The sequence below is a fragment of the Lissotriton vulgaris genome, chromosome 1_1 (assembly GCF_964263255.1).
Source record: "Lissotriton vulgaris chromosome 1_1, aLisVul1.2, whole genome shotgun sequence".
In the NCBI taxonomy this organism is placed as follows: Eukaryota; Metazoa; Chordata; class Amphibia; order Caudata; family Salamandridae; genus Lissotriton; species Lissotriton vulgaris.
In genome coordinates this window covers 405053611-405081458 of record NC_141685.1, presented here as the reverse complement: position 1 = coordinate 405081458, position 27848 = coordinate 405053611, and the positions used below count along the sequence as shown (strand labels likewise).

The 27848-nt window shown below is 42.5% G+C and overlaps 1 protein-coding gene across 1 annotated transcript in view; it reads left to right on the top strand.

Moving 5' to 3' along the window:
- LOC147747268 (dynein light chain Tctex-type protein 2B-like) overlaps positions 1–17464 on the top strand; it is a 186152-nt gene extending 168688 nt beyond the window's left edge. Inside the window, exon 5 of the mRNA XM_086936208.1 lies at positions 16228–17464. Within this exon, the coding sequence (XP_086792334.1) occupies positions 16228–16575 (348 nt within the window). The 3' untranslated portion in view covers positions 16576–17464. The remainder of the gene's footprint in view (positions 1–16227) is intronic.
- Positions 17465–27848: the final 10384 nt, after the last annotated feature.

Below are 27848 nucleotides of genomic sequence, written 5' to 3'. Positions count from 1 at the left end.
GCCGACGACACCCAGCTGATCATCTCCCTCACCGAAGACCCCCACACCGCCAAAGCCAATCTCCACAGAGAAATGAAGGCAGTCGCCGACTGGATGAAGGGCAGCAATCTGAAGCTGAACTCAGACAAAACGGAGGTCCTCATTCTCGGACCTACCCCATCAGCCTGGGACGACTCCTGGTGTCCCACATCGCTAGGCACCGCCCCGGAACCCACCGACCACGCACGCAACCTGGGGGTCATCCTCGACTCCGCCCTTTCCATGACCAAGCAAGTCAACGCCGTCTCCGCATCCTACTTCAACAACCTCCGAATGCTCCGCAGGATCTTCAAATAGATCCCCCCCCCCGACTTGAGGAAAACCATCACCCAGGCCCTCGTCACCAGCAGACTCGACTACGGGAACGCCCTCTACTCAGGAACAACCACCAAGCTCCTGAGACGACTACAACGAATCCAGAACGCCTCGGCACGACTGATCCTCGACGTCCCCCGACGCAGCCACATCACACCCCATCTGAGAGGCCTACACTGGCTTCCCGTCAACAAGAGGATCACCTTCAAACTCCTCATCCATGCATACAAAGCGCTACACGACACCGGACCTACATACCTCAACGACCGACTCAGCTTCCACACCCCCACCCGCAGCCTCCGCTCCGCCAGCCTCACCCTCGCCTCAGTTCCTCGTATCCGGAAAACCACCGCTGGCGGCAGATCCTTCTCCTATCTCGCTGCCAAGACCTGGAACACTCTCCCTACCAGCCTACGATAGACCCAGGACCTGCTGGCCTTCAGAAGACTTTTCAAGACCTGGCTCTTTGATCAGTAGCAGCACCCCCACCCCCAGCGCCTTGAGACCCTCACGGGTATGTAGCATGCTTTAGAAATACAGTGATTGATTGATTCATTGATTTAGTGTATCAGATACTGTTGTTGGCCCAAGTAATCAGACTATAGCTTTAGAAACATTTCCACAGTTGCCTGAGGTAATTTATCACAGGTGAGTGTTTTTGGGCAATCAGCAGGAGCAAGCAACTCCTTGGCTTTAACAATGGTCAGTCTGACCAAAAACCTAGGTGAGCACAGCCCGCCCTTGCAAACAGAGTATTGAAGGTCAATGAAGTACTAATGCTGATATAGGGATTAAGGCCTGGTATATCAATTACACAGGAATTGAGAAGAACAGCAGTAGTGAGGGGGCACTATAAACCTCCCATTGAAATCACAGACCGGAGACCCATGAGAGGAGCTCTGGCTAGATGGGAGGTGAGGAAGGGAGATGGCCACTGGATGTGTGTATCCTTGACATACGTGCAGCAAATGAGACTTTGGAACCCATTCACTAAACATTTCCCTATAATTCAGTAACAGAACAATGCAAATGAACACACCTTGTAAGAGCATCTGAAGAGGAAAGTCAAAAGGAGGCAGATTGGCGAGTCATACATGGGTTAACATCTCATTAAGGAGATATAAATGGAGACATTATTCCCCACTGTAGCGAGAAGAGTGATGACTTCAGTGTGCCACACATACAGCTAGTTTAGCAGTTCTTGCAAACAGTGACACAAGAACAGGTCCAAGACATTTTGAGTTAGACATAATAGCACAGGTAAAGAGTGGGGAGTTGAGGAGGACATAGCAAGTCACTCCTTTTATTGGCGTTAAGGGATGCCTACACGAAAAAGTTGCTATTAGAGATCAAGGCCATATGTTTCAAGCCTTATTCCCGTTTGCAAATGGGCCGATTCTCAGAAACGGCCCGTTTGCGAACCTGAAAAAGCCTTTTGGCATGTATCATCCCAAAATAACGAATCTCAAAATTTACGATTCCTTATTTTGCGATTGCATTTAAGGAATCGCAAATTGCGATTCCTTAAATGCAATTCTGGGAGCAGCCACAAATTACGATTTGCTCTTAATAAATTGCAAATTACCACCAGCTCCAAGTTGGGGGTAATTTGCGAATTCCTTGCAAAATTCTCTTTTATGCATTTTTCAAAGTGCCATGTGGCACACATACATGCCCTTAGGGCAAGTATGTGCGCAACATGTGCACCCATGAATATTTCAGGGGTGCAAAAGGGTGTCCTTTAACACCCTTGTACCCTTAAAATTCCATTCGCAATTTGCGTGTACCTAATGGGTACTCGCAAATTGCAAATGTCTGTCCATTCATTCCAATGGGTCTCTAGGCCCATAGGAATGAATGGGAAGGAATTCCTTATTTGCGAATTGCAATTTGCGATTTGCAATTAAGGAATATGTAGGAATCGCAATTATAATTGCGAATCCTACATACATTGCATTTTGCGAGTCCTTAATAGCGATTCGCTAAAAATCGCCAAACGATTTTTTGATACATATGCCCCCACATCTTGGCCCAGAGGAGAAGAGGGTAGACCACATTCAAGTAGGGTAAGTGGATGAATTACTCTACTTTTAATTATGTATTGTTGCTTATTATAGCGAATCTTGCTACTTGGAAGCCGCCTCCAGATAAGGGTGGCATTACTATTTGCACACCTGTGAGTGTGTTCTGGTTATTCAATCAGTTAAGGCATTAACTGGCCATAGCAGCTTTAGAATATCAGATGCTCTTGTATGTAGTGTCCACTGTGACAGCAGAGTCAAACTAGAGGGCATGGGTCGGATTTATAACATTTTATGAGACGACTTGTGCTTACAGCCAGTTAAATGAGAATCTTGTTGGTGAACTTCTGAGGTACCTTAGTTAGTTAACGAGTAGGGATTGGGCTGTTTCATGATAAAATCAGAGGGAGTAGTGAATTGTGGAAATGGGAGTGGGTCTACAGTACATCTGAGGGAGAAAAGGAATCTTGACCAAGGAGGTGGAGAAGGGAGGAAAACAGGCATGAAGAGAAGTCCTGTAATGCTTGCACTGTGCAGAAAGTGCTGGGGCAGCTATCAGAACCAACCTTACACTAAGGCATAAATAAGTGCATACATAAATTCATTAAAAGAGCACTGCTTCATATTGCCAATATTTCTAAGGACTGATGTAAATTATCTGCTAACTTGGATTTAAAGTGAGAACCACAAATACGAGTCTTACTTGCTAACTAACTTATCATATATTTTTCATAAGCACACCAGGCTCTTGGTATATTAGTCAAACAAAATATCATCAATCATATATTCACTCATACAATCTTGTCCAGACAATAAACTTTGTTTTCCACTTTCTGATAATAAGCTCAAGCGCGCAGTGTCTGTACTTTTGGTGGGCCAGTGACTGCAGGTGGGCGCCATCTTGGAAGGCCCGGAGAGAGGCGCGCTGCATCCAGCTGGTGAGCGCTCCAAGCATCACAGGACATGAAACCGCTGTTGACGCGCTAGTAAAGAGCTCTCCAGCAGCCTGGAGGACTTCCTGAGTGCCGCATTATTAGTTCTTTGTGCTTTTGCTCGGCGAGGGTGATTGCCTGCTAATCAAATGCGTGCAAACAGAGAAATGAGCATTCATGGTTGAGGGCCTTGCTGGCTTTCTGCTGGCATAAATAGCAAGTGTGTGTTTAAAAAGAATACTTATGATTATATGAGGACATTAATTCAGGAAAGCCGCAGACGGGGACTGATCTGTTGTATGAGACAGCGAATACAGCGTGAAAGGTCCTCACATCAAGGTGAATGCTGGGTAAGACCCTCCAAGCCCTTGTGTTTTAGTTCAATCAGCTTTAATTGTCCAGTTCTCAGGAAATGGCAGCCTACGGCGTTAAGTAGCTGCTTCTTCCATACCGTGGCAGCGATTCACCAGCACAGCAGCCAGTGCTTACTTTGACAATAATATTAGTGCAGTAGCTTAAAGTTTTTCTCAAAAGCCTACTGCCAGAGCTACCTAGTGATGGAGTTACTGAACCCCAGGCTATCTAGCCATGATATGCCTGACTTCTCTGTCTTACACCTTCCCACAATTCCTGTCTTTGGTTTTTTCATATGTGATAAGTGTGATAAACAATAATAAATAAAAAATGCATACATGAATATACATATTCAGATACACAGAAGGGATTTGGGTCATCATCTATATGCCTCGTCAGCTGTCGGAAATTCACATTTAATTCTGCTCACCACAGGACACAACATGAGCCAATCGTTGACTTTTTGCACAGTGATCACATCTGTCTAAAAAGAACTAAACTTTAGTGCCAAGGTTGGAGGCTGATAGATTGCATTACCAATGCTTGTCCCTTTCCATTTTGTACATATTTTTAGTCAACTGGTGTATTTAAACGAGATTTTCTTGCCACCGTAATTCAAAGCCTAGAGAGCCTTTTTTTGTGTCAATACAAATCTTATGTTCCTGTAATGAGCATTAAAAATAAAAACAGTTTTCTGTATCTGTTCTTAATGCCCTGCCTGCTAGAAAGTACCAGGTGGTTCTATTAAAATTCAATGCAATGGTCCATTTTTATTTTGAATTTAAAATGTATATTGCAAGCAAGTGACCTACACATTAGTGGTATTTTGTTTCTTTTTAGGTCTGCAATGCATTTGTCTGCATGATCTTTTGTCACAAATTCATCAAAATATACATCGAGTGGGGTTTGTCCCTCCCCTACAGGTGTATTTCTAACTCCTCAGAAGCTACTGGCTGTTTGGTGTATGTCATTCCACCACCTTTAAAGTAGTTGTATTGCAGTTCATGTGGAACTACTTTGTATCTCAAAAGTACACAGAATCATCACTCATTACATTCTTCATCTCGTCAGGTGCCTCAAGAGGGTAGCTTGGGAGCTACTGGTAACTCACCAGACCCCTGGAAGTAGCTACCCTAAGTGTAGTCCAGTACAGTATGTAATTTAAATGATCTAGCCAGATCATAGAAGGCAGCACTACACATCTCTGTACCTTTAGAGTTACAGCTGGCCAAACCAATGGCAGGCCCACACACTTGCTGTTGTCGTATCTGATGGGGTTGCTACTGTTGCTACAGAAACAATGATCAAATTCAGTAGTAGCTGAGCACTATTTTCATTGATCAGAAGTAGCTTTCATTATAGAAAAGATTGGAGGCCTCAAAAGTTTATCTCATGTATGCACTGTATACAGAAATCAGTCTTTTTATTAGTTATATATTCTTTTAGTGCAAGCCAGACAAACAAGCTTTGTCAGTTCTTATTTTTTTCTTATATTATTTTTAAAAACGTGTTGGGAAAGTCTGCCATTGCAAAGAAAAGTAATTTAAAGAAAAATATTAAATTCCATTAATTTCCTCATGTCTACGTGGGATAGTAAAATAAAATAAATGATTTCCAATACATTGGTGAATACAAACAATGAAAGCATGGTTTCCCTTCTCATCCACCCGCCTCTTTTCATGCTGATGCCCCTGAAATCATTACTGAGTAACTTGCCAAATACATCACTTTTTCTTCCTTTAGCACCACAAATTGCCTTTTCAAATTTGTATGTTTTCAAATATATAGACTACCATTGCTCAATCTTGGGTACCTCCTGTTTAATACATTGTTTAGCAATATGAAACTGTACCAGAGCTAGAACAATTGCACATAAACCCTTCATTACTATGGCAAAACATCCCAACATAATTGTTTCAGTAGTATGTGCTATTTCCAAGCATGTAATTTATTATACTTTCAAAGTTTCAATATCCCAGAATATATTTAACCATGGTCAATTAGCAAACATATGTATGCAATTTGCATCCACAATATTGCATCCAGAGCATTTAGAATTTTTTTGTTTCTTTCATTTATATGATTTATAATTATTAAACTTTAAATTTGCTGCGTGGAAAATCTTATGGTTCATGTTAATTGAGTATCGTAACATATATTTATGCTTATATTTATGCTTATTTATGCTTATGCTCATCGTATCCAACTGTAGATGCAGACAGCAATTAAGCATGTAAACAACTCAATAAGTGGCTGGAAAATGCAGTCCAACTTACAGTCCCACAAAAGAAAGTTACTTTTAAAAGAAAGACCCCTTCACAACCATGGTTCTCAGAAGCTTTGAAGGAACAAAAACAATCAAGTAGAAGAGCAGAAAAAAAGTGGACAACCAATTACGACGTACAGCAAAGAAAAGAATATAAAGCAGTTTTAGCTAGTTATAAAAAATTAATAACATCAGAGAAAAGCAAATACTTCATCCAAAAAATTAATGAATCAAAAAACTCCAGTAAAGCTCTCTTCTCTACTGTTAAAAAACTTTCAAAAATTGAAAATAACACCTTAGAAGAAATGTCATCAGACTTCTGTAATACTCTAGGCGAATTGTTCGTAAAAAAAGTTTCCTCAGTTTACGAATCTTTCAAAAGCCATAATATAGAAAGAGCTAACCAGCTAGATCAGACCACCTCACAATCAGCAATTTTAACGGAACAGTCAGTCCATCCTACATTGTTCCAATTTACCTCCCCAACGAAGGATGAAATTCAGAAAGAATTACTCACCATTAACTCAGGTAGCCCAACAGACACTTGTCCACCCAAAACAATGCAAGTCTGTTCAGAACAATTAAGCCTGGTACTAGAAAAATTATTTGACCAAATACTCAAAATAAGCACCTTTCCGGAGGACTGGAAAAAGATATCAATCAGACCATTACTCAAAAATCAAATTTGGATTGTGAAAAACCAAGTAATTTCAGACCAATAGCCAGGATTCCTTTCGCCGCAAAAATATTAGAGAAACTCTTAAACAAACAGCTATCCCGCTATCTGATGGATGGCAACTGGCTGGACCACTCTCAGTTTGGTTTCTGCGAAGGACACGGAACAGAAACTGCTCTAATTACAGCTGCGGAGCAACTCAGAAAAGTGATGGACAACGGAGCGAAGGCCGCGCTTATACTACTTGACCTATCGGCGGCCTTCGATGCGGTCAGTCACGAGATTCTTCTAAATCGCCTAAAAACAGCAGAAATACATGACTCGGCATGCACCCTCATTGAATCCTATCTAGCCAATAGAACTTTCTCAGTAGGAGGAGCAAAATCCAAATCTTTTAATCTACCATGCGGGGTTCCGCAGGGATCCTCGCTGAGTCCTACCCTTTTTAACCTTTACGTTGCCCCTCGGCTGAAATAATAAGAAACTGTGGATTTACCCCAATATCCTACGCTGACGACACTCAAATTGTAGTGACCATCAGCAAGGATGTAAATGAAACAGCGGAAAAATTCCAACGTTGTATGACACAGGTCAGTCAATGGATGGAAAGAAACTGCCTAAAGCTCAACGGAGATAAGAGTGAAGTGATGATACTAGGGGGTGACACAAACATCTGGTCCCCCACCTGGTGGCCCAAGGACTTAGGTAGATGCCCAGGATCATCAGAAAAAAATGAATAATTTGGGCTTCACTCTTGACATGAATCTATCATTTGAAGCCCAAGCCAGCAAGTTGTCATCAACACTCTGGTATATACTAAAAATGATGAAAAAATTACTTCCATATCTACCACAGGACTCACGCAAAACAGTAGTAACAACATTGGCCTTGGCGAGACTGGATTACGGAAACGGTCTATATGCCGGAGCTAGGACAAAAGTCATAGACAAATTACAACGTCTGCAAAACGCAGCAGCCAGACTGGTTCTAGGCATACCCACATTTGAGCCGATCAGCCACAAACTAAAGACTTTGCATTGGCTGCCAATTGCAAAGAGGGTGAAATTTAAAACACTCTGCCTGACCTACAAGGCATTTCAGGGAAAAGGCTCACAATTTTTGAGATATCATCTGAAACAATATGAACCAACAAGACCTCTGAGATCCGGCCAATTGAAACTAATCACCGTTCCCAGATCTAGACGAGCAAGCTGGGGCGGTAGAAGCTTCCTTGTACACACAGCACGCACCTGGAATCAGCTACCTCTTGCCATAAAAACCTGCACATCTTTGGAATACTTTAGAAAGGGAGTAAAAACATGGCTTTTCTCTTCATAACTTTAGATACCGTTAAAGGGATGGAAGAATTTATCATAGCGCCAAGACGCCCACGGGCAATCGCGCGCTTTACAAATTGACAAATCAAATCATATATTATTTCTAAACCTTTATCCCAAATCCAACAGTGTTTCAGGCCATCTTTAAAAATGGCTATAAATATTGCATACAGAGATCTAATATTTACCATTTTTGGTCACTTTTCCGAAATTTCCATCAGTGAACTTTTCTTTAAATCTATCTCCTCAGGTCTCCTCCTATTGGTCAAATAAGTTTGGATTGTAAATACTTCAAGAAGCTTCTCTTAGATAGTATGATATCATCCTGCCATTCCTTGAAAGGTTTCAAAATGCCCTGGTTATATAGTTTACCAACTATTCTAATCCATTGGTTAGACATATCTCCAACATTGATCAGAAAGAGCCTTTGAAATGAGAATTCACCCAATAACCGTGCATATCAGGACATTGAAGTCATGTTCAATTTGTTTTTTACCATGTCTGCCATATCTGCAATATCTCATGAGGTCATCTTATTGCCTTGAATTTAATCTCTTGAAGTAGTTTGGATCAACTGTTATGAACAACAGTGGGAAGGCCACAGTGGCCCTTCTAGATCTCTCCACTGCCTTCGACATGGTCAGCCATGTGGTTCTTTTGGAGCAGTTGGCAGGCATCGGGATCAACGGTTCAGCTTTTGATCTTCTTTCCTCATTTTTAGGAGGTAGAGAGCAAAAAAGTGGCCCCTTGGAGAGTTCAATTGGAAATCTTTCATCCTACCTAGTGGCATTCCCCAGGGATCATCTTTTAGCCCTATGCTATTTAACTTTTATGTGGATCCATTAGCCAAGCAAATTCACTTGTTTGGTTTTACCACAGAAGGGTATGCTGACGAGACTCAGATCATTGTATCAATCTACAGCAATTTGGAGGAGGTCGCTGACCGGTTTAATAGTTGTATGACAGCCATTGTCAGTTGGATGAGTGGCAACGGCTTAAAACTAAACTCCCCAAAAACTGGGAAAGATGGCTCTTTATGGAATTGATTGTGCTGGCAACATTCTCTTGGCCCCCGTCCTTTACCAGTTTCAAAGTAAGATTTTTTGACTTTGTATTCAATGCTGTGCTGTCTTTTATAGAGCAGATTAATAAAGTGACATCCTCCTATATCTTTATAGTAAGAATGTTGAGATGGGTGTTCCCTTTTTTTCCTCCAGATTTGCAAAATATCAGTGATCATGTCTAGGCCTGGGCGTAGTTTGCGTAGCAGCACTACACGTAGCTTCACGTAGTATACTTTGACCTACACGTAATACATGTAGTACTGCATAGCGTAGCTGATGGCACTGTATACTTGTCTGCACTGTGAAATAATTGCAAATGACATCCAGCACAGTGGCAGTATTGATAAAATAAGTATCTCTATCTTTATATGCTAAAGAGCATATAGCACTTTCCCAAAAGTAAAACTAAAAAATTAGCAAGAAGTGAGAGAGGTGATGATTTTGGGATCCTCCCTAACCTAGAGGGAGTACCAAGCAGATGCCTTGAAAACAAAAAGCACATCTTATTGAATGATTTGGTGGTGGTCCCATCCTCTTAGGACCACCCCAAGCACATTTATTTGAAAAAAACATTCCCAGCCAAAGGCCCTGCAAAGCATTATGGGATGAGATTAGCAGTGGGCAGTGAACATTATATAGTATACAATATCAAAATAATTCTACAAAGAGCTACAGTTCAACTGGTGGTTAAGAGATGTCCCTCACGAGTCAAATGCAAATGCTTGATGAAAGGGTTTCAATAGTTTTACATTTGACTTGTGAGGGACATCTAGTAACGACTAGTGGAACTGCAGCTTGATGTAAGAATAATTTCAATGCTTTGCATTTGACTTGTGAGGGACATCTAGTAACGACTAGTTGAACTGCAGCTCTTTGTAAAATTATTTTGATATTGGATACTATAATATTCACTGCCCACTGCTAATCTCGTCCCATAATGCTTTGCATGGGCCTTTGGTTGGGATTGTTTTTTTGCCAACAACTGTGCTTGGGGTGATCCTAAGAGAATGGGACCACCACCAAAGTTCAACAAGATGTGCTTTTTGTTTATGCTCTTTGGGTTCGCAGCATTTGCTTGGTCCTCCCTCTAGGTTAGGGGGACACCAAAATCATCACCTTTTTCATTGCCTAATGATTTCATTGAAAAAGTTCACTTTTGTGAATTGGTTATATGCTTTTTAGCATGTAAAATTGCTTTATCAAAGCATCTGAGGATGTTGTTGATTTAACTGCTATGCAATTCAGCAACGTTTTTGTACTGTGCTACGTGATTCGTGGAGTGTGAGTTAGTACAAACTACGTATGCCCCGTCAGCGTACTATGCCCAGGGTTAATCATGTCCTTAATCTAATGTAGGCTTGATTATTGCAATTCTCTTTACCTGGGAATGAGACAAAAACCATTAAACAATCTCCAGATGTTGCAGAATACAGCTTGTCGCCTGCTTAAGAAAATTTCTATATTCAAGTCTGCAACAGGTGCACTGGTGGAACTTCACTGACTTCCTGTCAAGAAAAGGATCGCCTCTTATCTCTGGCACACAAAGGGTTGCATGGATCAGGATCAGAGTACCTTAAAAGTAAATTTAGTTGGTACTCTCCTAAAAGATTTTTACAATCAGCCTCCCTAAACTCAGTGATTACTCCTAGAATTAAGAGAGTAGCATGGGTGGTCAGAGCTTTGTCTACTCCACTTGTAATCTTTGGAATACACTGCCCCTGCAGCTTAAAGGTCATGGCCAACTTTCTATCCTTTCTAAAGCAGTTGAAAACTTGGTTGTTTTAATCTTCCTTACAGGCTACTGCTCTTCTCGTCTTCTCTCACTGGTATTAGGTTGGACGCAGGATTTTGCTAGCGCCAAGACACCCATGGGCAATTGCGTGCTCTACAAATTTTTAATTAAATCATTTTAAGAGAGCAGCATTTGGCGCTTTCCCCTAAGCAAACATGATGGACATACAACTTTAAATGCATGTTCTGCAAATAGTTACCATTCTTTTCCCCACTGCTTCCCAATAATATAATCAAAAGTCAATTAGTGCCCAACCCCCCTAAAAAGAAGTACTTTAAGACATGTCATCGCTCTTCTACTTTTTTCTATCTCCAGATCAAGCTATCTATGGCGGTTTCTGATTATTTGAAATATACATTAGAAACATACAATAGAATAGAGCAGAATAAATACAAAAACTTAGGTAGAAGTGGATCCTACAGCCGTTCTGGAAGATACCGAAGTCAATGTCAGTACAGAGGTGAAGAGATGGAGGATGTAATACTTTGGACAATGGGTATCCTGAGGGGCGATTCATCCCACGAGACAATGCCATGGACTCCTTTTCCCTGAGTGTAGGACAGTATCTGCAATATGATAAAATATCTGTCACATGGTGTGAGCTTTGGCCCACCTTCCAGAATGCCCCATCGCGCTCCAACACTGTAGTCACACTGTTAGGAATGGCGGTGGCAGCTGGCTGATTTCACATATTTATAGAGCCCTGTGCAGCAATCTCCCAGGGTGCCCCTCCCATACAGGCTAAATGGTAGGGATTACTAGGTGAACCAGTGTCATGGAAAGAATGGACATGAATGCACATGAGTGTCCGAATAGTCAGCTCCAATGCCAGATTTATATACAGAAGACCTGTGCACACGTAATTTAAATTTATAGTGTTAATACTGGGAGTGTTTCAACAACAACACGATTGGAATATATGATCCAGATGAAGGTTTTTTTTGTCAGGTTTATTGGTTTTCCAGGTGCCCAGCCAAGAAGTGTTTCATCAGGGTGTAACCCAAGACTTCTTCAGGGCTATTGGACAGATGGCTATAATGTCAAAATACCGCTCCGCCGGTTCTACTTCCGTCCCGGCTGTAACGTCAGACGTTTCCGAATAAATAGTTATGCAAAGAAGTAAATGGTCAGTACCAATGTGGAGCACTAATACAGCTCTCTGCCACGCGGTGTACGAGTGATTCCGCTGGCGGCGTACTGCTAATTCTGCAATGCCAGATTTAAATTGATCCACTATAACTATGTCCACTAAACATATCTCTCCCCAAAAACATTGCAAGCAGTATATCCTGCCCAGTCAGATGCTTGCCCCCACTGCGGGAGCCTGGCAGCCAACTTTATGCATAATGTGTGGTCGTGCGTTATTTTATCTCCCAACTGACTGATGGTGTTAGAAAATCTCAACAGAGCTACTGGCTGGCTCATACTGGAAATGAGGCAGGTGGTGCTGGGTCTGAACCCCGCTCCCTTCAAAAAGAACCTTAGCAGGAAGTTTGTCCTGCTTGGCTTGCTATCAGCAAAATGCTGGATAGCTATAGTATGACTGGGTATGGTGCTCCCCAGGTATGTGGATTGGCTCAGAGATATCCTCGGGGAATGCTCTCAAAAGTCATTTCTAATAAAGCGTGTCCTCCCACCGAGAGGTTTCCTTTTCAGAGCTCCCCTTCTCTCCCCTGAATTTTACTAACTTACAAGACACTGATAATAATAATGATGACAAAGACATCTGGGATGATGTCAGGGCTAATTTTGATGACATTACTGACCTTTCTGCTAATGAGCTTCTGGAAAAAGGTGTACATTTCTCCTTCTAATGGTGTCTCTCACCAAGTGTCCAATGATCTTGTAGATCACTTAGGTGAACCAATGTTTGACCCTGTTTTAATTCACTATCCCAATTCCACCGAATGGTCCCTTCTGAACATGTACTTCTGAACATCAATAGCCCACTCATAGTAGAGGATCCACTGCCAGTGACGTGGTCCGACCACTTCCTGATTCATTTTTCCTGGCAAGTTCAAAACAAGCCAAAGCAGGAGAATTTGTTAATAGGGCAACAGGGGAAAGCCGTTCACAGAATCGACATTGCGGAATTTAGCTTACCATTAGCCGAGACATGTACGGTGTTATCTAGTGACATGAATGAAGCCCTTGGTAACTTCACCAACTGGATATACAAGGTGGTGGAGCATCTCAATCCACAGACTTAGCATAGGCACACTAGGAATCCCCCTTCAAATCCATGGTTCTCTCATTCCCTTAAAATTGAGAAGCAGCAATGTAAAAAGCTGGAACGCAAATGGAGGCAGAAGTATTGCCCCATGGATTGAACAGTTTTCAAAAGGTCACAGAAGAAATACTATGCCAACATTGCTAAAGCTAAAAGCCTCTATTACACAGAGCGAATTGACCAGTCAGGTAACAATGTCAAAGAAATCTTCACCATTGTCCAAAGTTTTCTCTCCCCTAATGCAGAGACTAGTGCCCATACTCCTCGCTCGCATGGTGTGAGGACCGCTCCATTTTTTTCATTATTAGGTCCGATCTCTACAAGCTAACTATGGTGCCAGGTATAAACTGCTAGTGTCTATGGTCCCCTCCTTGGTGCCACCCCTCCCAACCTCCGCCAAACTTACAGCTTTTGAATCGATATCCTCGAGGGACTCACTAGCATCTTTAAGCTCCCTCAAGTCCGGTTCGCCGTTTGATCCATGCCCAGCTAAACTGTTGCCTGGTGCTTCTGAGGTGATCAATACGGTGATTAATAATCTGATCAACTTATCCTTAGCATCAGCCATGGTCCCTCAGTCCTGGAAGCAGGCGATAATTGTTCCCCCGCTCTTCCCTCCAGCTAGTGGCCTATTTCCCTTCTCGTAGCTGAGGCTAAGGTTTGTGAAAAGCTGATCAATGAACAGCTTTCTGACTTTGTAGAACAACATAATCTTTTTCACCCAGCTCAATCAGGCTTCAGAGCCTCATATAGCACGGAATCAGCACTTGTGGAAATGTCTGAGGCTATTCGTGAAACTTTAGATGCAGGGGAAATGCTGTCCTGGTCCTTTTGGAACTGTCGGCAGCATTCAACACCATGCCGCATGCTTTGCTCCTGAAATCTTACCTTCAGGACAGAACACAGCAAATCTGGATTCCTCGTTTTACAGCTGTTCTCCAGAATCTGATGACTTGGGTTTCCCAAGGGTCTGCATTGAGCCCTTTGCTGTTCAACATTTATGTGTCCCCTTTTATTCGTCTGGCAGAGGATCTGGGTGCCAAAGTCATTGTGTATGCTGGTGACCCGCAGCTTCTATTCACATGGAACACAAATGAGTCTTCCACCTCCCATGTCAAAACATGCTTAACAGCAGTTTTTCAGTGGCTTACATCGGCTCAATTAAATTATAGAACTGAGATTCTTTTGTTTGGTAACTTCCCTCCTTTGTTTTGGCATTCTTTCTTGCCGGATGAGTCTCCCTTGCCTACACCCTTGGGACAACCCACTAAGAACTTAGGATCTGGTTTAATGAAAAGCTGAGTTTTGGCCCTCAGAATGATAAACTGACAGGAACGGGCTTCTGTATCTTGAAAGCACTTAAAACATTCCTTCCCCTACTCCCGCTCTCAGCAAGGGAAATATTACCCTTGCCCTGATCACTTCTTGCATCGACTATGCCAATGCGTTGTACCTCTTCTAAACCTCCCTAAGAGCGTCAGTGTTAGGCAACATCTGCATACCCTGCACTAGTTGCAGGTGAAAGTGAGGATGAAATTACAGTCCATGGTCATGGCTCATGCAGCCCTTCATGGGTTTGGCACATTGTACTTCAGAAAGCGATTTAGGTTCTATGCCCCTTCTACGCAGCTTATAGCTGTACGCCTAGGTTCCATCGACAAAGGTTAGGTGGTAGCTCCCTCTCTTTTATGGCTGCTGTAGCCTGCAGCCAACTCCCATTAGAGTTACGTGCTCTCCAGGATCTGAAGACCTTTAGAAAGAGACTTAAGACCCTCCTCTTTAACTAGCATGCTACTCTGTTTCTTTCACAACCTCACAGGGCATGTGCCTGGACACTCTTTGAGTACCTGTGCATGATACATACAGAGATGCCCATCCTGACTGTTCAGTCTCCCTATCATCACTTGAAGGGAAAAGCAAAAACAAATTATTAAACTTGGAAAATAGTAGTTTCTTTTTATGTTAAATATTAATGTCAATTATTTTATGTATTTATTTTACATACAGAACTAAAGAAAACAATACAAAATCTTAATATAGAATTACAAATTAAATGAATTTAAAAATATTAGATTAGAATTAAATTACGTTCTCAAACTTAAATTAGAAAATATACTAGCACCTAAAGTAAAAGAAAATGCTGTATACAATTAATTACAAGTACTTTTAACTGTAGGCGACCGCGGATTTAAATATGTATGACGATGTTGTGGAGCTACAGTGTATTGTTTTCTTGTATTGTTTATTGGCAATGTCCTTTGATATGCTTTCTGACAATAAAAAGAGTTAAAAAATATTTTTTATAGTGCTTTTAAATATATTTAATTAAAATGTAATCTTACCTAACTTTTTATTGTGAAAAATGTTAAGATACTTTATAATTAAATAAGCGAATACATATTTTTTTATATCTATATTTTACATTATATAATATCAATATTTTAGAACTATTTTAAATAATTTAAATTAATATAACCTCATTTATTATGGGATTTTATTTAAACTAACTACCTACATTGATTCCTATGGGAGTGTGTTACGATACCAGAGGATGGCCATGTGTGGTGCATCTCTGAGCAGGAATCATTTTCTATAGTTTTGTACCCCTTTTTGGCTGTAGTAACTTTAGAAGGGCAGTTTGTGAATAGCAATGAGCATAGTCGTTAGTGGGTGGGTACACAGGCCTCTCCAAACCTTTGCATAAACCTCCATTAACCCCTCCTAATTCCTCCCTAATATCCTCCCCTTTAATAGTAAGCATTTTCCATTTTCCAGCCACACCACCATCTCTCCCATATTTACTACTAAAACTACTTTACTTACATGTGCAGAGACTTTGCAGTCGGGGCGAAGATCTTGCACAAAAAACACAGGAGATGAAGAGGTTGAAGCTCTGCACATATGTTTCAGAATATCATTTTGTAGAACATCTGTAGTACTACAAAAGGCAGGTTGTGAATAGGCCATAATCTGTTTATCTTTTGTTAGGCATTTATTTTCAAAAGATAAGCTTATAGTACATTTTCTCTCAGACGTTGTCACCAAATATATGAAATAACTGCCTTGCATTCTTTCCCATCTCCTGAAGTGTTCTTTATTGCTATATTTTACATGTAAGTTTTCTTTCTTCCTAATTTGAGTGTATTCTGTGTTTTTTAAGTAAATTGAAATATTATTTATGTTCTCTTATATGGTTAACAGGTTCCTGTGGGCTCGGCTATTCCAAAGGAAAAATTTCCTTGCGCTGAAGTGAAGCGGCTGATTGGAGAATATTTACCATCTAGGCTTTCTGCTGTTTCCTATGACCCCGCAACGTGTGCCACCCTCACCACAAAGTTGTGTGATGAGATCAAGAACATGGTGAAGCAAGCCACTCCACCCCGGTACAAGCTCATCTGTAGCGTCACCATCGGAAGTAATGACTCAGAAGACATCATGGTCACCAGCCAGTGTCTCTGGGATCCCCATTCAGATAATTTCACATCCTGTAGTTACGTAAACAAAACAATGTTCTGTGTTGTTGCAGTGTATGCTGTGTATGTGGAGTAATTTCCTTGCCCAATCTTCTCAAATGATCTCATTCAAAATAGCGCTTGTTCACTTCTAATACTTTCTACCATTGAATAGCCCTAATACATCAATACATCATACTATGTTAAGTTATAAATGATATCTGAGCAGCCATCATGGCACCTGTTGAAATCATCAGACTCTATTCACAGGGGCCAGTGAATGATGTGACAATGGATTTCACAACCCAACTAGACGTCATCAGACAAATAAATAACAGGAATCCATGTCACTGATGCTTGTTGGTGAGGTAGTATCAAGTAGGAAAACTGGCATTTATTCTTTTCACTAACTGCCCCCTTTATAAACTCTCTCCATCACTCAACCAGGCTCCCACTCAGAAATGTGTCCTACCACACAAAGAACACTACTTCATCAGTGTCATTTGACCATTATTATGAAGTGAAGTAGCACAGGAAATTATGATTTACATATCGCGGAGGTTCAGGGAGGATATTTTTTGTTACTTGGAATCTGAATGCAGTATTGTATTAGAAGTGAATAATGTGTTCATAATTTTAGGTTTTGATCCAGATCTTCTTTTGCCTGATAAGCTTGTCAGATTTTTATACATTGCAATGGGGGTAGCCAGATCACTTTTGTTGCAAAGATTGCATACTGATTTCATACCCTCTGTCCATGAATGCGCCCAAAAGATGAAAGCGGTTAAAAAAAAGTGAACGTACTTACGCTTTACGAGTAGGGCGGGCTTAAGAAGTTTGAAAAAATGTGGGCAACAGATTTTGATTAGGATTTTTTTTGTTCCATTCAGAGCGGACAAAAATTTTGAGTTTTGGATTGATGTGTAGGCTACGCCCAGGCCTGGGAGTGGATACTGTTTTATGCTTGTTGTAAAAAGGCTTAAATAGTTTTTTGTCTGTCTTTTTTCATTGTTCATGACTTCTCAGTATATTTGTGCTATTTATCAATCTTGTATTTCTAATATTTTATCTAAAAGAAATTTTTGTTTTATGGATGTATGTGTTTTAATGTGTCTGCAATTTGGACTTCAATAAAAAAAAAGATTTACGTATCGCGTCAACAGGGTGAAAGAGATGCATGTAGGATGCTAAAGGGGAGCTCGCACTTAAAATCTACTACCCAAACCTACTTCTTTTGCTCCTCTTGGAATTTTAGAGAAACTTAAAGTGGCTACCAGCAACAATAAAACATCCTCACTGTTAGACATTGGGTTGCTGAGAGGATGTCTACCCCTTCAGCTCTAATTCCTTCCTTGTCTCTCTGAATCATTCCTCTGAGAGGCTTAGTGTGAGCACCCACTGTAACTATAGTGTAGTATAATGCATCCGAAAATATCAATATGGAAGGATATGATAATTACTGTGTGCAATACTGCAGCAATATTATGAGTTTTAATACACGGAATAGGCAATAACTAATTAATCAGTGTTTTTGCACAATTTCTGGTGGTTTTCCCCTATGATTGTTACTTTCTTCTGCCCACATTTCAACATGGGTTCCTAGTGAAATCCGTGTTTGGAAAACAACCCAACAGTATGGTTTTCCAGCACAACGAGTACTCCTGATTCAAGTATTAATTCCTCTTTCTAACCAAATTGGGATTTACAAGTTTCTAATATTGTGGGACCAGTTAGTCTTTTTGTTGACCAGCTGTGATCAGTCAGACTGCCTCCTTAAGATGAACATGTGATCCATTTTTAGCTATTTGCATTAGAATGGTATTGGCATTGCTCTGAATACTGTTATGTCCGAATAATACCAATAAAATGCAACAATGAACTCTGCAAAGATCAGACTGAGTTCCGTTTTCTACAAAGCATGTGAAGGAGAACTGTGGTGATCCGTGACGAGAGACAAAACGACTTCTTGAAGATGAAAGATGTTTACAGGAGAAAGGATGTACAGCGGACTGCTCGCACGCTAAGCCTCTTCCGGACAATTTGAAACTGTCATATCCATTAAATCCGAACTTTCTTTTTATAACCCATTTATATTGATTTCACATCAACCATAAAGAAAGAGAAAATACAGAGAAAAACATAAAAGGTAATAGATCTGTCCCACCACTGTACATCTTGAAAATATTTATGATAGAAGTCCACAACCAAACCAGAAAATCAAAGTATCCAGCAGTCCAGCCATTCATATCTCTTTCTATTTCTGACTCCTGTACCTTTAAGTTTTCCCATCCAGAGTCACAGTCACAACCCAATGGGGACTATAACAATCCCTAGAAAGTGGCACTATTTATTCCAAATGTTATAAGGTTTACGAGGGCACCCTCTGGTGACGTAAAGTTTTTCCATACTCATAAATTGGTAATTTGCCTCCTCCATTCTTCTCATTCCATCGATGAGCAATATCCATTTTCACCATCAGTAGGCTCAACCACAGCAAAACCATCCTGTAATTGTTAGCGTCTTGATTTATGTTTATATGCAGAATTATACATTTTGGGTCAACTGGCAATTTTCAGCCTAACATGAAGAAAGAACTCCCTCCCAAAGGGGTTTAATAGCTTCCTGACACTATATAGCATTTCTCCATCAAAAGAAAACAAACTAAACAAACACAGCATAGAGGATAATGTCAAAATACAAAGTATAGACATAAAACATAAAAATCCAGATAACAGTATGTAGTAAACATTAAATAATGCAGATGAAAAAGAAACTCAATGCCTGAATCTGAGTGGTGGTCTACAAAAACGTGTACTCTGGCTGCCTGGAATCACATGAGCTGTGGAGTCCAGATGCATGATGTCATCCTCACACACCCCACCTGGCAGGACATTCTTCCATCTGAACCAACCTCTCCATGTTCCATCAGTAACAACCATTGATACTGACTGATTTGTTGTGCTTTCAAATTAAAGGTCTCCTCGAAAAGACCAGAAGCAGTATAGAACAAACAAAATATTTTGCTTTCAGGGTGGAAACCCTTAGCCACCCTTAGGTGGCATGCCTCATCATCGTGTTCCTCCTCACAACAAAAGCAAGCTTAATAGCGATGTGGGCTACAACTCTACCACAAACTAGAGGAGCCCTTGCAGAAGGTGTATCAGAGGTAAGACCAATGTGAGCTGCCTGGTTGGGGTGAAGATTGACAGAGTGTAAGTAAAAGGAAAGTGAAGGAAGTTTAAAAAGCCTCATAGTAGACTAAAATTAATGTTTAATGGGTGTCACCCTGGGGGAAAATTTAAAACATCAAGGGTGAGTTTAAAACTTCACCTTAGGAGTGATAATGCGGTCAACATGTTTCTGTCAATACTAATGACTCATCAAGGAGGTGTGTGGCATTCTTCAGGACCTAATAACGTAACAGCTATTTTCTAACACTCTGTGATTAAAGTAAGTAAACAACAGTGTAAAGAAGGGAAAACGTTTTTTATGAAGTATCAATGATATGAACACTGGCCCACAATCAATGTGGCTTTTGACCATTGTTGTCGATATCTCTAAAACAATCAAGAGACCAATAATACATTAAATTATTTGTCAATCTGCAGATATTTGAGCATTCTCACACATATCCATATCTATTAGGTATGGTGACTGTGCCATAAAACTATTTATTGTCTGATACTCTTTTCATCAAAGAAGCTAATACTTTTGCCAAGGGCATCGACTCACCGCCATCAGCCACCCTCTGACTGTTGGCACAAGACACGCCTCTCCTTCCGGACTATTGGCTTTTTGCTATTTCCATTGAACTTTTGCTGTGGCAATATCACTAGACTCAGTGGCTTGACTGCTGAAACTGTAGGTTTCAAAAAGGATAACTGCACATTTAAATCCGTAATAAAATTAAAAAGTCTCACAAAAAAAAAAAAAGCTAAAACTTTTATTACTGAATTCAACAATCCATCAGACACTTCTGTAGCCAATAATTGGGATGCCTTTAAGGCCTCTTTCCGTGACCACAGACATTCTACCACAGGTATAGTGTATTGGTCACAAATTGCCAAACCTTAGGCAGACCATTGCAAGGCTGTGGATAGTAAATTGGAAAACCACAAGTCAAGATATTGTGAATCCTTCAAATAAAAAAAATGCTAATCACAAATGGCGAAACAAAAGAGACAGGCATCAGAAGGAAATGCCATAATGAACATAGATCATACTCGTTTTAAAGCGTGCTGGGCCAATGTCTCAAGCCTCTCTCAGAACCATAGAGTACTGGTCAATCATTTATTTTATGGATTTTTATAAAGCGCAGACTTTACCCGAAGGTGTCAGAGCGCTGTACAATAGAACCAGTTACGTTACATGAGAGAAATGTTACAAAATAGAACGTACAAAAATAGCAGGACACAGAATCAAACTGAGCAGGCAAAAGGAACACAATATCAAACACAGAAAGCAAGGAATGTACAAAAATAAATAAATATAACAAATTTACAATGACTAACAAACTTCCTGGCGGGGTCTGAGAATGAAGGAATTTAGTTCTGCAAGTGTCTTTGGAATAGAGGAGATTTGAGGTCAGCTTTGAAGATCCGGATAGAGGTGGTAGCATGGAGCAAAGGAGGAAGCGAGTTCCAGATTTTCACCGCATTACCTGAGAACGATTGGGCCATCAATTTTTCCCTTTTGAAGGAGGGGGGCTCAAGCAGGAGCTTTTCTGCATTCCAAGAAGGTCTCATGCCTCCAGACAATTTCAGTTTATTCGTCAGATAGCGGGGGGGGGGAAGAGTGCAAGGCTTTGTGGGTGATGCAAGCCGTTTTGCAAATAGCTCTAGCCTCGATGGGAAGCCATCGGAGAGAAGACAGGATAGGAGTGATGTGGTCACTTCGCTTGGACCCTGAAATGAAGCGAGCTGCTGAATGCAGGACGGATTTGAGGGGGGGAGAGGTGAGATTTGGGAAGGCCATCAGAAGAGAATTACAATAATCCAGTCTAGAGAGTACTAGCGATCTTTCTCCGGGAAGAACCGACGACTTCCCCACAAAAGACGCAGATGATAACGTGCGTTCTTGGCAATGGAGTTGATGTGTGAGATTAGGTTGAGTCTTTTGTCAAGGATGACACCTAGGGATTTAGCGCGGTCGACAATGAGGGGTTTACTGTTGAGTAAATTCAGCTGATCCATCCAGGATTGAACAGGAGGCGGGGAAAGAGAGGTAGATAGGAGGAGGAATTCAGTTCTGGAGGGATTGAGAATGAGTTGGTGAACTAACCTCCAATTGTGAATAGAGTTGAGAGCAGAGTTGAGTAGCGAGAGATCTTGTGAGGAAGACACCTTGAGGTAGATTTGGGTGTCATCTGCATAGAGATGGTAGAGGATTCCAGATTTGCTTAGGAGGTACCCTAATGGTTCCAGATAGAGATTAAACAGAGTGGATGCTAGGATAGAGCCTAGAGGGACGCCTTGCCAACCACCAGTGGAGATGAGAGACTGTTCGCAATCTTGATCATTTGGGATCTGTCCGAGAGGAATGAGGCAAACCATTTAAGCACTGTGCCTTCCATGCCCATTCTCTGTTGAAGAGTGTTAAGGAGGGTGTTGTGATTAACAGTGTCAAAGGCTGCAGAGAGGTCAAGAAGAATCAAGCCAACTGCTCAAAATCAGGGCAGACAACATACTCGAAAGCACATGCAGTGAAATATGTTCATTTGCCCAAAACAGTGAAAGAAACTGAAAACAGGGAGCGTACCTGTAGAGAGTCCGTTGTTGATTTATATGGTTGGTCCAGAGCAAGGAGTGCAGAGAACTCTGAAGCGCAGTCCTCAAGTACAGAGTTTAAACCAGCACTGAGGACGTCAGTGAAACGTGTCCCCGGAATGATTGGAAATGTAGTCCCAGACCTCCTTTCTAAAAGCATTAAGAGGTGTGATGAACCAAGGTGTTAAAAAAAAGTGCATGTCACTAATGCATATGGCGTAGAAAAACGCAAACTGCCAGATGAGAGGGGAAATAATTGCAATCAAAAAATAAATACATAAAATAAAAACATGGTAAGAACATCTGGTAAGAGAACAAATGACCAGGTGCACCCAGAGAAAATTTAGGATACATCCACTCGGCTGGCAGCAATTGGTGATATAACTTGACAGAAAAGAGATATCCCAATAAAATTGTGCCATGAATTCTGTCCAAACACAACGGGTGATGGACCGAATGTGGATCAATGTCACACACTCAAACCAGTCCAAAGATCTGGGCCCAAATCCATCGTTTCTTTGCACTCCACACCACCCTGGGTTAGACAATGGCGATATGCAAATCAGCTCTGACCCTGTGCCCCATGGGAACAGTCCAGTCAGAACTACAAAAGCCATGTCCTTCCCAGAACGGAATCAAGCATCCGAGGACCGGACCGGTTTCGAGGTAACACCTCTCATCAGCCCGACAAGCTTGACTCCAGTGGTGTGGAGTGCCTGGGACCCACGTCTGGGCATCCCCAGCGCACTTAGGGCGGAATATGCAAACACAACGGGTGATGGACCGAATGTGGATCAATGTCACACACTCACCCCAGTCCAAAGATCTGGTCCCAAATCCATTGTTTCTTTGCACTCCACACCAACCTGGGTTAGACAATGGCGATATGCAAATCAGCTCTGACCCTGTGCCCCATGGGAACAGTCCAGTCCGAACTACAAAAGCCATGTCCTTCCCAGAACGGAATCAAGCATCCGAGGACCGGACCGGTTTCGAGGTAACACCTCTCATCAGCCCGGCTAGCTTGACTCCAGTGGTGTGGAGTGCCTGGGACCCACGTCTGGGCATCCCCAGCGCACTTAGGGCGGAATATGCAAACACAACGGGTGATGGACCGAATGTGGATCAATGTCACACACTCACCCCAGTCCAAAGATCTGGGCCCAAATCCATTGTTTCTTTGCACTCCACACCACCCTGGGTTAGACAATGGCGATATGCAAATCAGCTCTGACCCTGTGCCCCATGGGAACAGTCCAGTCCGAACTACAAAAGCCATGTCCTTCCCAGAACGGAATCAAGCATCCGAGGACCGGACCGGGCTGATGAGAGGTGTTACCTCGAAACCGGTCCGGTCCTCGGATGCTTGATTCCGGTCTGGGAAAGATATGGCTGTGTAGTTCGGACTGGACTGTTCCCATGGGGCACAGGGTCAGAGCTGATTTGCATAAAGCCATTATCTAACCCAGGGTGGTGTGGAGTGCAAAAAACGATGGATTTAGGCCCAGATCCTTGTACTGGGGTGAATGTAAGACATTGATCTACATTCTGTCCATCAAATTGTTTTTTGTAATTTTCTCCCTGAGTGTACTGGGGTAGCTCAGACGTGGGTCCCAGAGCCTCCACACCACTGGAGTCAAGCTAGCCGGGCTGATGAGAGGTGTTACCTCGAAACCGGTCCGGTCCTCGGATGCTTGATTCCGGTCTGGGAAAGATATGGCTGTGTAGTTCGGACTGGACTGTTCCCATGGGGCACAGGGTCAGAGCTGATTTGCATAAAGCCATTATCTAACCCAGGGTGGTGTGGAGTGCAAAAAACGATGGATTTAGGCCCAGATCCTTCTACTGGGGTGAATGTAAGACATTGATCTACATTCTGTCCATCAAATTGTTTTTTGTAATTTTCTCCCTGAGTGTACTGGGGTAGCTCAGACGTGGGTCCCAGAGCCTCCACACCACTGGAGTCAAGCTAGCCGGGCTGATGAGAGGTGTTACCTCGAAACCGGTCCGGTCCTCGGATGCTTGATTCCGGTCTGGGAAAGATATGGCTCTGTAGTTCGGACTGGACTGTTCCCATGGGGCACAGGGTCAGAGCTGATTTGCATAAAGCCATTATCTAACCCAGGGTGGTGTGGAGTGCAAAAAACGATGGATTTAGGCCCAGATCCTTGTACTGGGGTGAATGTAAGACATTGATCTACATTGAAGCAACTTTTCACACTCTCCAGAAAATTCAGAACGCTGCTGCCCGGATGCTCACGGGCACACCGGCCAGAACATCTGCGAAACCCGCCTTGACGAAGCTCCACTGGCTCCCGGTCAGGGAAAGAGTGGTGTTCAAGGCGCTCTGCCTGGCCCACAAAACGCTGCACGAAAAAGGCCCTCCAATCCTTAAAAACTGCATCACCCCCTACAGACCGGCCAGAGCACTGAGATCGGACCACGAAAACTTCTTAGTGGTACCGAGAGTGAAGAAGGCCCGGGCAGGAGGCCGCCGATTCTCGGTGCATACAGCCAAGCAGTGGAATGCGCTGCCCCGGGAACTTAGAACGGAATCCAACCATCTCCGTTTCAGAAAAACACTCAAAACCCTCCTTTTCCCCAAACCCTCTTAATTTCCTGTCCTGTGTCCCTGCCTGACTACTTGGTATAGCGCTGAGATACTCACGGGTGATTACGCGCTCTATAAATACCTTAAATAAATAAATAAATTCTGTCCATCAAATTGTTTTTTGTAATTTTCTCCCTGAGTGTACTGGGGTAGCTCAGACGTGGGTCCCAGAGCCTCCACACCACTGGAGTCAAGCTAGCCGGGCTGATGAGAGGTGTTACCTCGAAACCGGTCCGGTCCTCGGATGCTTGATTCCGGTCTGGGAAAGATATGGCTGTGTAGTTCGGACTGGACTGTTCCCATGGGGCACAGGGTCAGAGCTGATTTGCATAAAGCCATTATCTAACCCAGGGTGGTGTGGAGTGCAAAAAACGATGGATTTAGGCCCAGATCCTTGTACTGGGGTGAATGTAAGACATTGATCTACATTCTGTCCATCAAATTGTTTTTTTGTAATTTTCTCCATGAATTCTGTCCAAGGCCTATACTTAGGGCCTACTTTAGATCCCAGCGGATGGGTTACTCCATCACAATAGTAACGGATATCCTGTGCGCCGAAATATAAATCCCATTGGATATATTGGGATTTATATTTCGTCGAACTATCCCCGTCACCGTTGAGTAACCCGTCTGCCGAGATTTAAATCAGGCCCTTGTCTCCAAAATACTAGAAAAACACTAGAAAAGGGGGGTACACAAATATACACATTTAGCCCAAAATGTTCCATGGGATCTCATTATTTAGCCCCATGACATTGAGTCTGAAGACCCATCATTGTTCCATGTTGTGTAACGTAGCCTGACCCCTCTAGCCTGTAGGCTGCCGGAGAGGTTTATCAATGACAACCCAGTCAATGTCATGGTTACTATGGCCTGTCTCAAGTGTCATGTTAGCATAGTATTGTCACATTTATATCTGATAGTACTACGATGTTCTGAGATCTTGAACTTAACTGTACACATGGCGAGGCCAATGTACGTAGCCCACAAAGGCACGTGATCATATATATCAGATTGCTGCTGTTATAGTTACTATATTGTTTGAGCTTCCGTGGGGTACTAAGGCCAAGGTCAAGCTCAGTGAACTGTTTAGTGAACTCACATCCAGAGCAAGAGCCACATGGGAAATGTCCAGTTTCTTTTGCCAGAGCCCAGAAAGTACCCTGGTTGTTGTGTTGTTTTGCCAACACTCTGTTATGCACTAGATGATCCCTCACATTAGGTCCAAGCGAGGAAAGCAATCATAGGTGAAGGAAGCTCCATCTAACCCATATTAAGTATCTTCCAATTCCTATGGATGGACTTCTGTCCGGAAGATGAGAGACTACAGAAAGTACTCACGCATATCAAACGATTATTCTTTGAAAGTTGATTATTTTCCAAAAGAGTGTCCCTATTTCTGTTTTACGAACCTGCTTGGCTGGTCTACGAATCAGATGTGATGGGTATTGTTGCTCCGTAAGGTGTTTACTTAGAGCCACAGCATGCGTCTTTTAACTGGGGATTTCTGAACAGTTATGCCTTATTCTAAGAAACTGGTCAATTGGTAAATTTTCCTGCTAGACCTGGGATGGTAACTGTCATACCGCAAAAGTGAGTTTCTTGGCTTATGTTTCTTATAGAATTCTGGATCGGTCAGTCTTTTGGATATAGCACAAGTTCTACAAAGGGCAGTTTCGCCTTGCTGTATTTGCACATGAACTTGAGAAATGTGTTTCTCCTATGAATCTGATGCACAAAAAGAAGGATCTCCTAAGTGGCTCCTGTCCAGTCTACCAGCACATCGTCACTAGAATGTTTCTAGGGTTTAACTCGCCCTTGGTAAGGGTTATGAGCCGTGCAACTGTGTGTACACTCAAATATTGTGCATGTACAAATATGCCAAGCTGGGAGCAAGAATACAGTCCATTGAAGTGCCGGACACCTGGAGATATAGTTGATCTTGGAACTGATAAAAGTTTTTTTTCATGGCTAAGTGAGCATACTTCATAATAAAGGGAGCTGAAGTGCAGGATACTTTTTGGATTCACACTGCAGAGTTTCTAATGTCCTGAGTGTCTCGTCTTGCGGAATGTAAATATATAATTGTTCCACATCTAAACTCATCAACACATCTTCTTGTGGATCAAAGGAAACATTCTTCAGTACAGTCAGGCTATGTTTTGTATTCTGAGGGTATGCTGGCAGTGGCAGCCGTTCCATTAGGGCGTTGGAGCACCGCCCCTTTGCTTTCTCGCAGTGCGAGAAGCAGATAATAAAATGGTATTTTAAATACCATTTTATTTTATGATTTCTCGTGCTGCAAGAAAGCAGACGTCAGGGGTATGCCTGGTTGGGGGCGGGTGGGAGGGATTGCCTGGTTGGGAGCAGGCGGGTCAGGGAGGAGTGGCTTGCACCACTCAAAGTGCCCAGACTGCTTGGTCGGCCCTGGGGGGCGACCGAAGCAATCATGCGTACTCTACATTTTCTCTATGTAGGCTGCATGCGGCCTCCATAGAGAAAATGGTGACCCTACTGGTGCCGGCTGGGCACTGCCCGGGTCTCAGGGCCAATCACAACGCTGCCATTGCAGCATTGTGATTGGATTACAGGAGGGAGGGAGCTGCACCATGCCTGTTCCTGTTAAGAAGTCGAATGCGTGACCCCAGCCCAGGAGCAGAGGCGGCGAGTAGGTAAGTTTTCATTTCTTTTCATTTCATTTTAGACTCCCCCGCCTGGCCCGACTCAACCCCACCCAATCCCCCCCACCACCTCCCCTTGAGTATTGCGAGCCACAACTGTATGCAGGCATATTATTAACTAATAGTCCAGTGGTGGCCGCTCCATTAGGGCGTTGGAGCGCCGCCTCACTACTTTCTCGCAGTGAGCAGATAATAAAATGGTATTTTAAATACTATCTTATTTTCTGCATTCTCGCGCTGCGAAAAAGCAGACATCAGGGGTATGCCTGATTGGTGGCGGGTGGGATTAATTGCCTGGTTGGGGGTGGGCGTG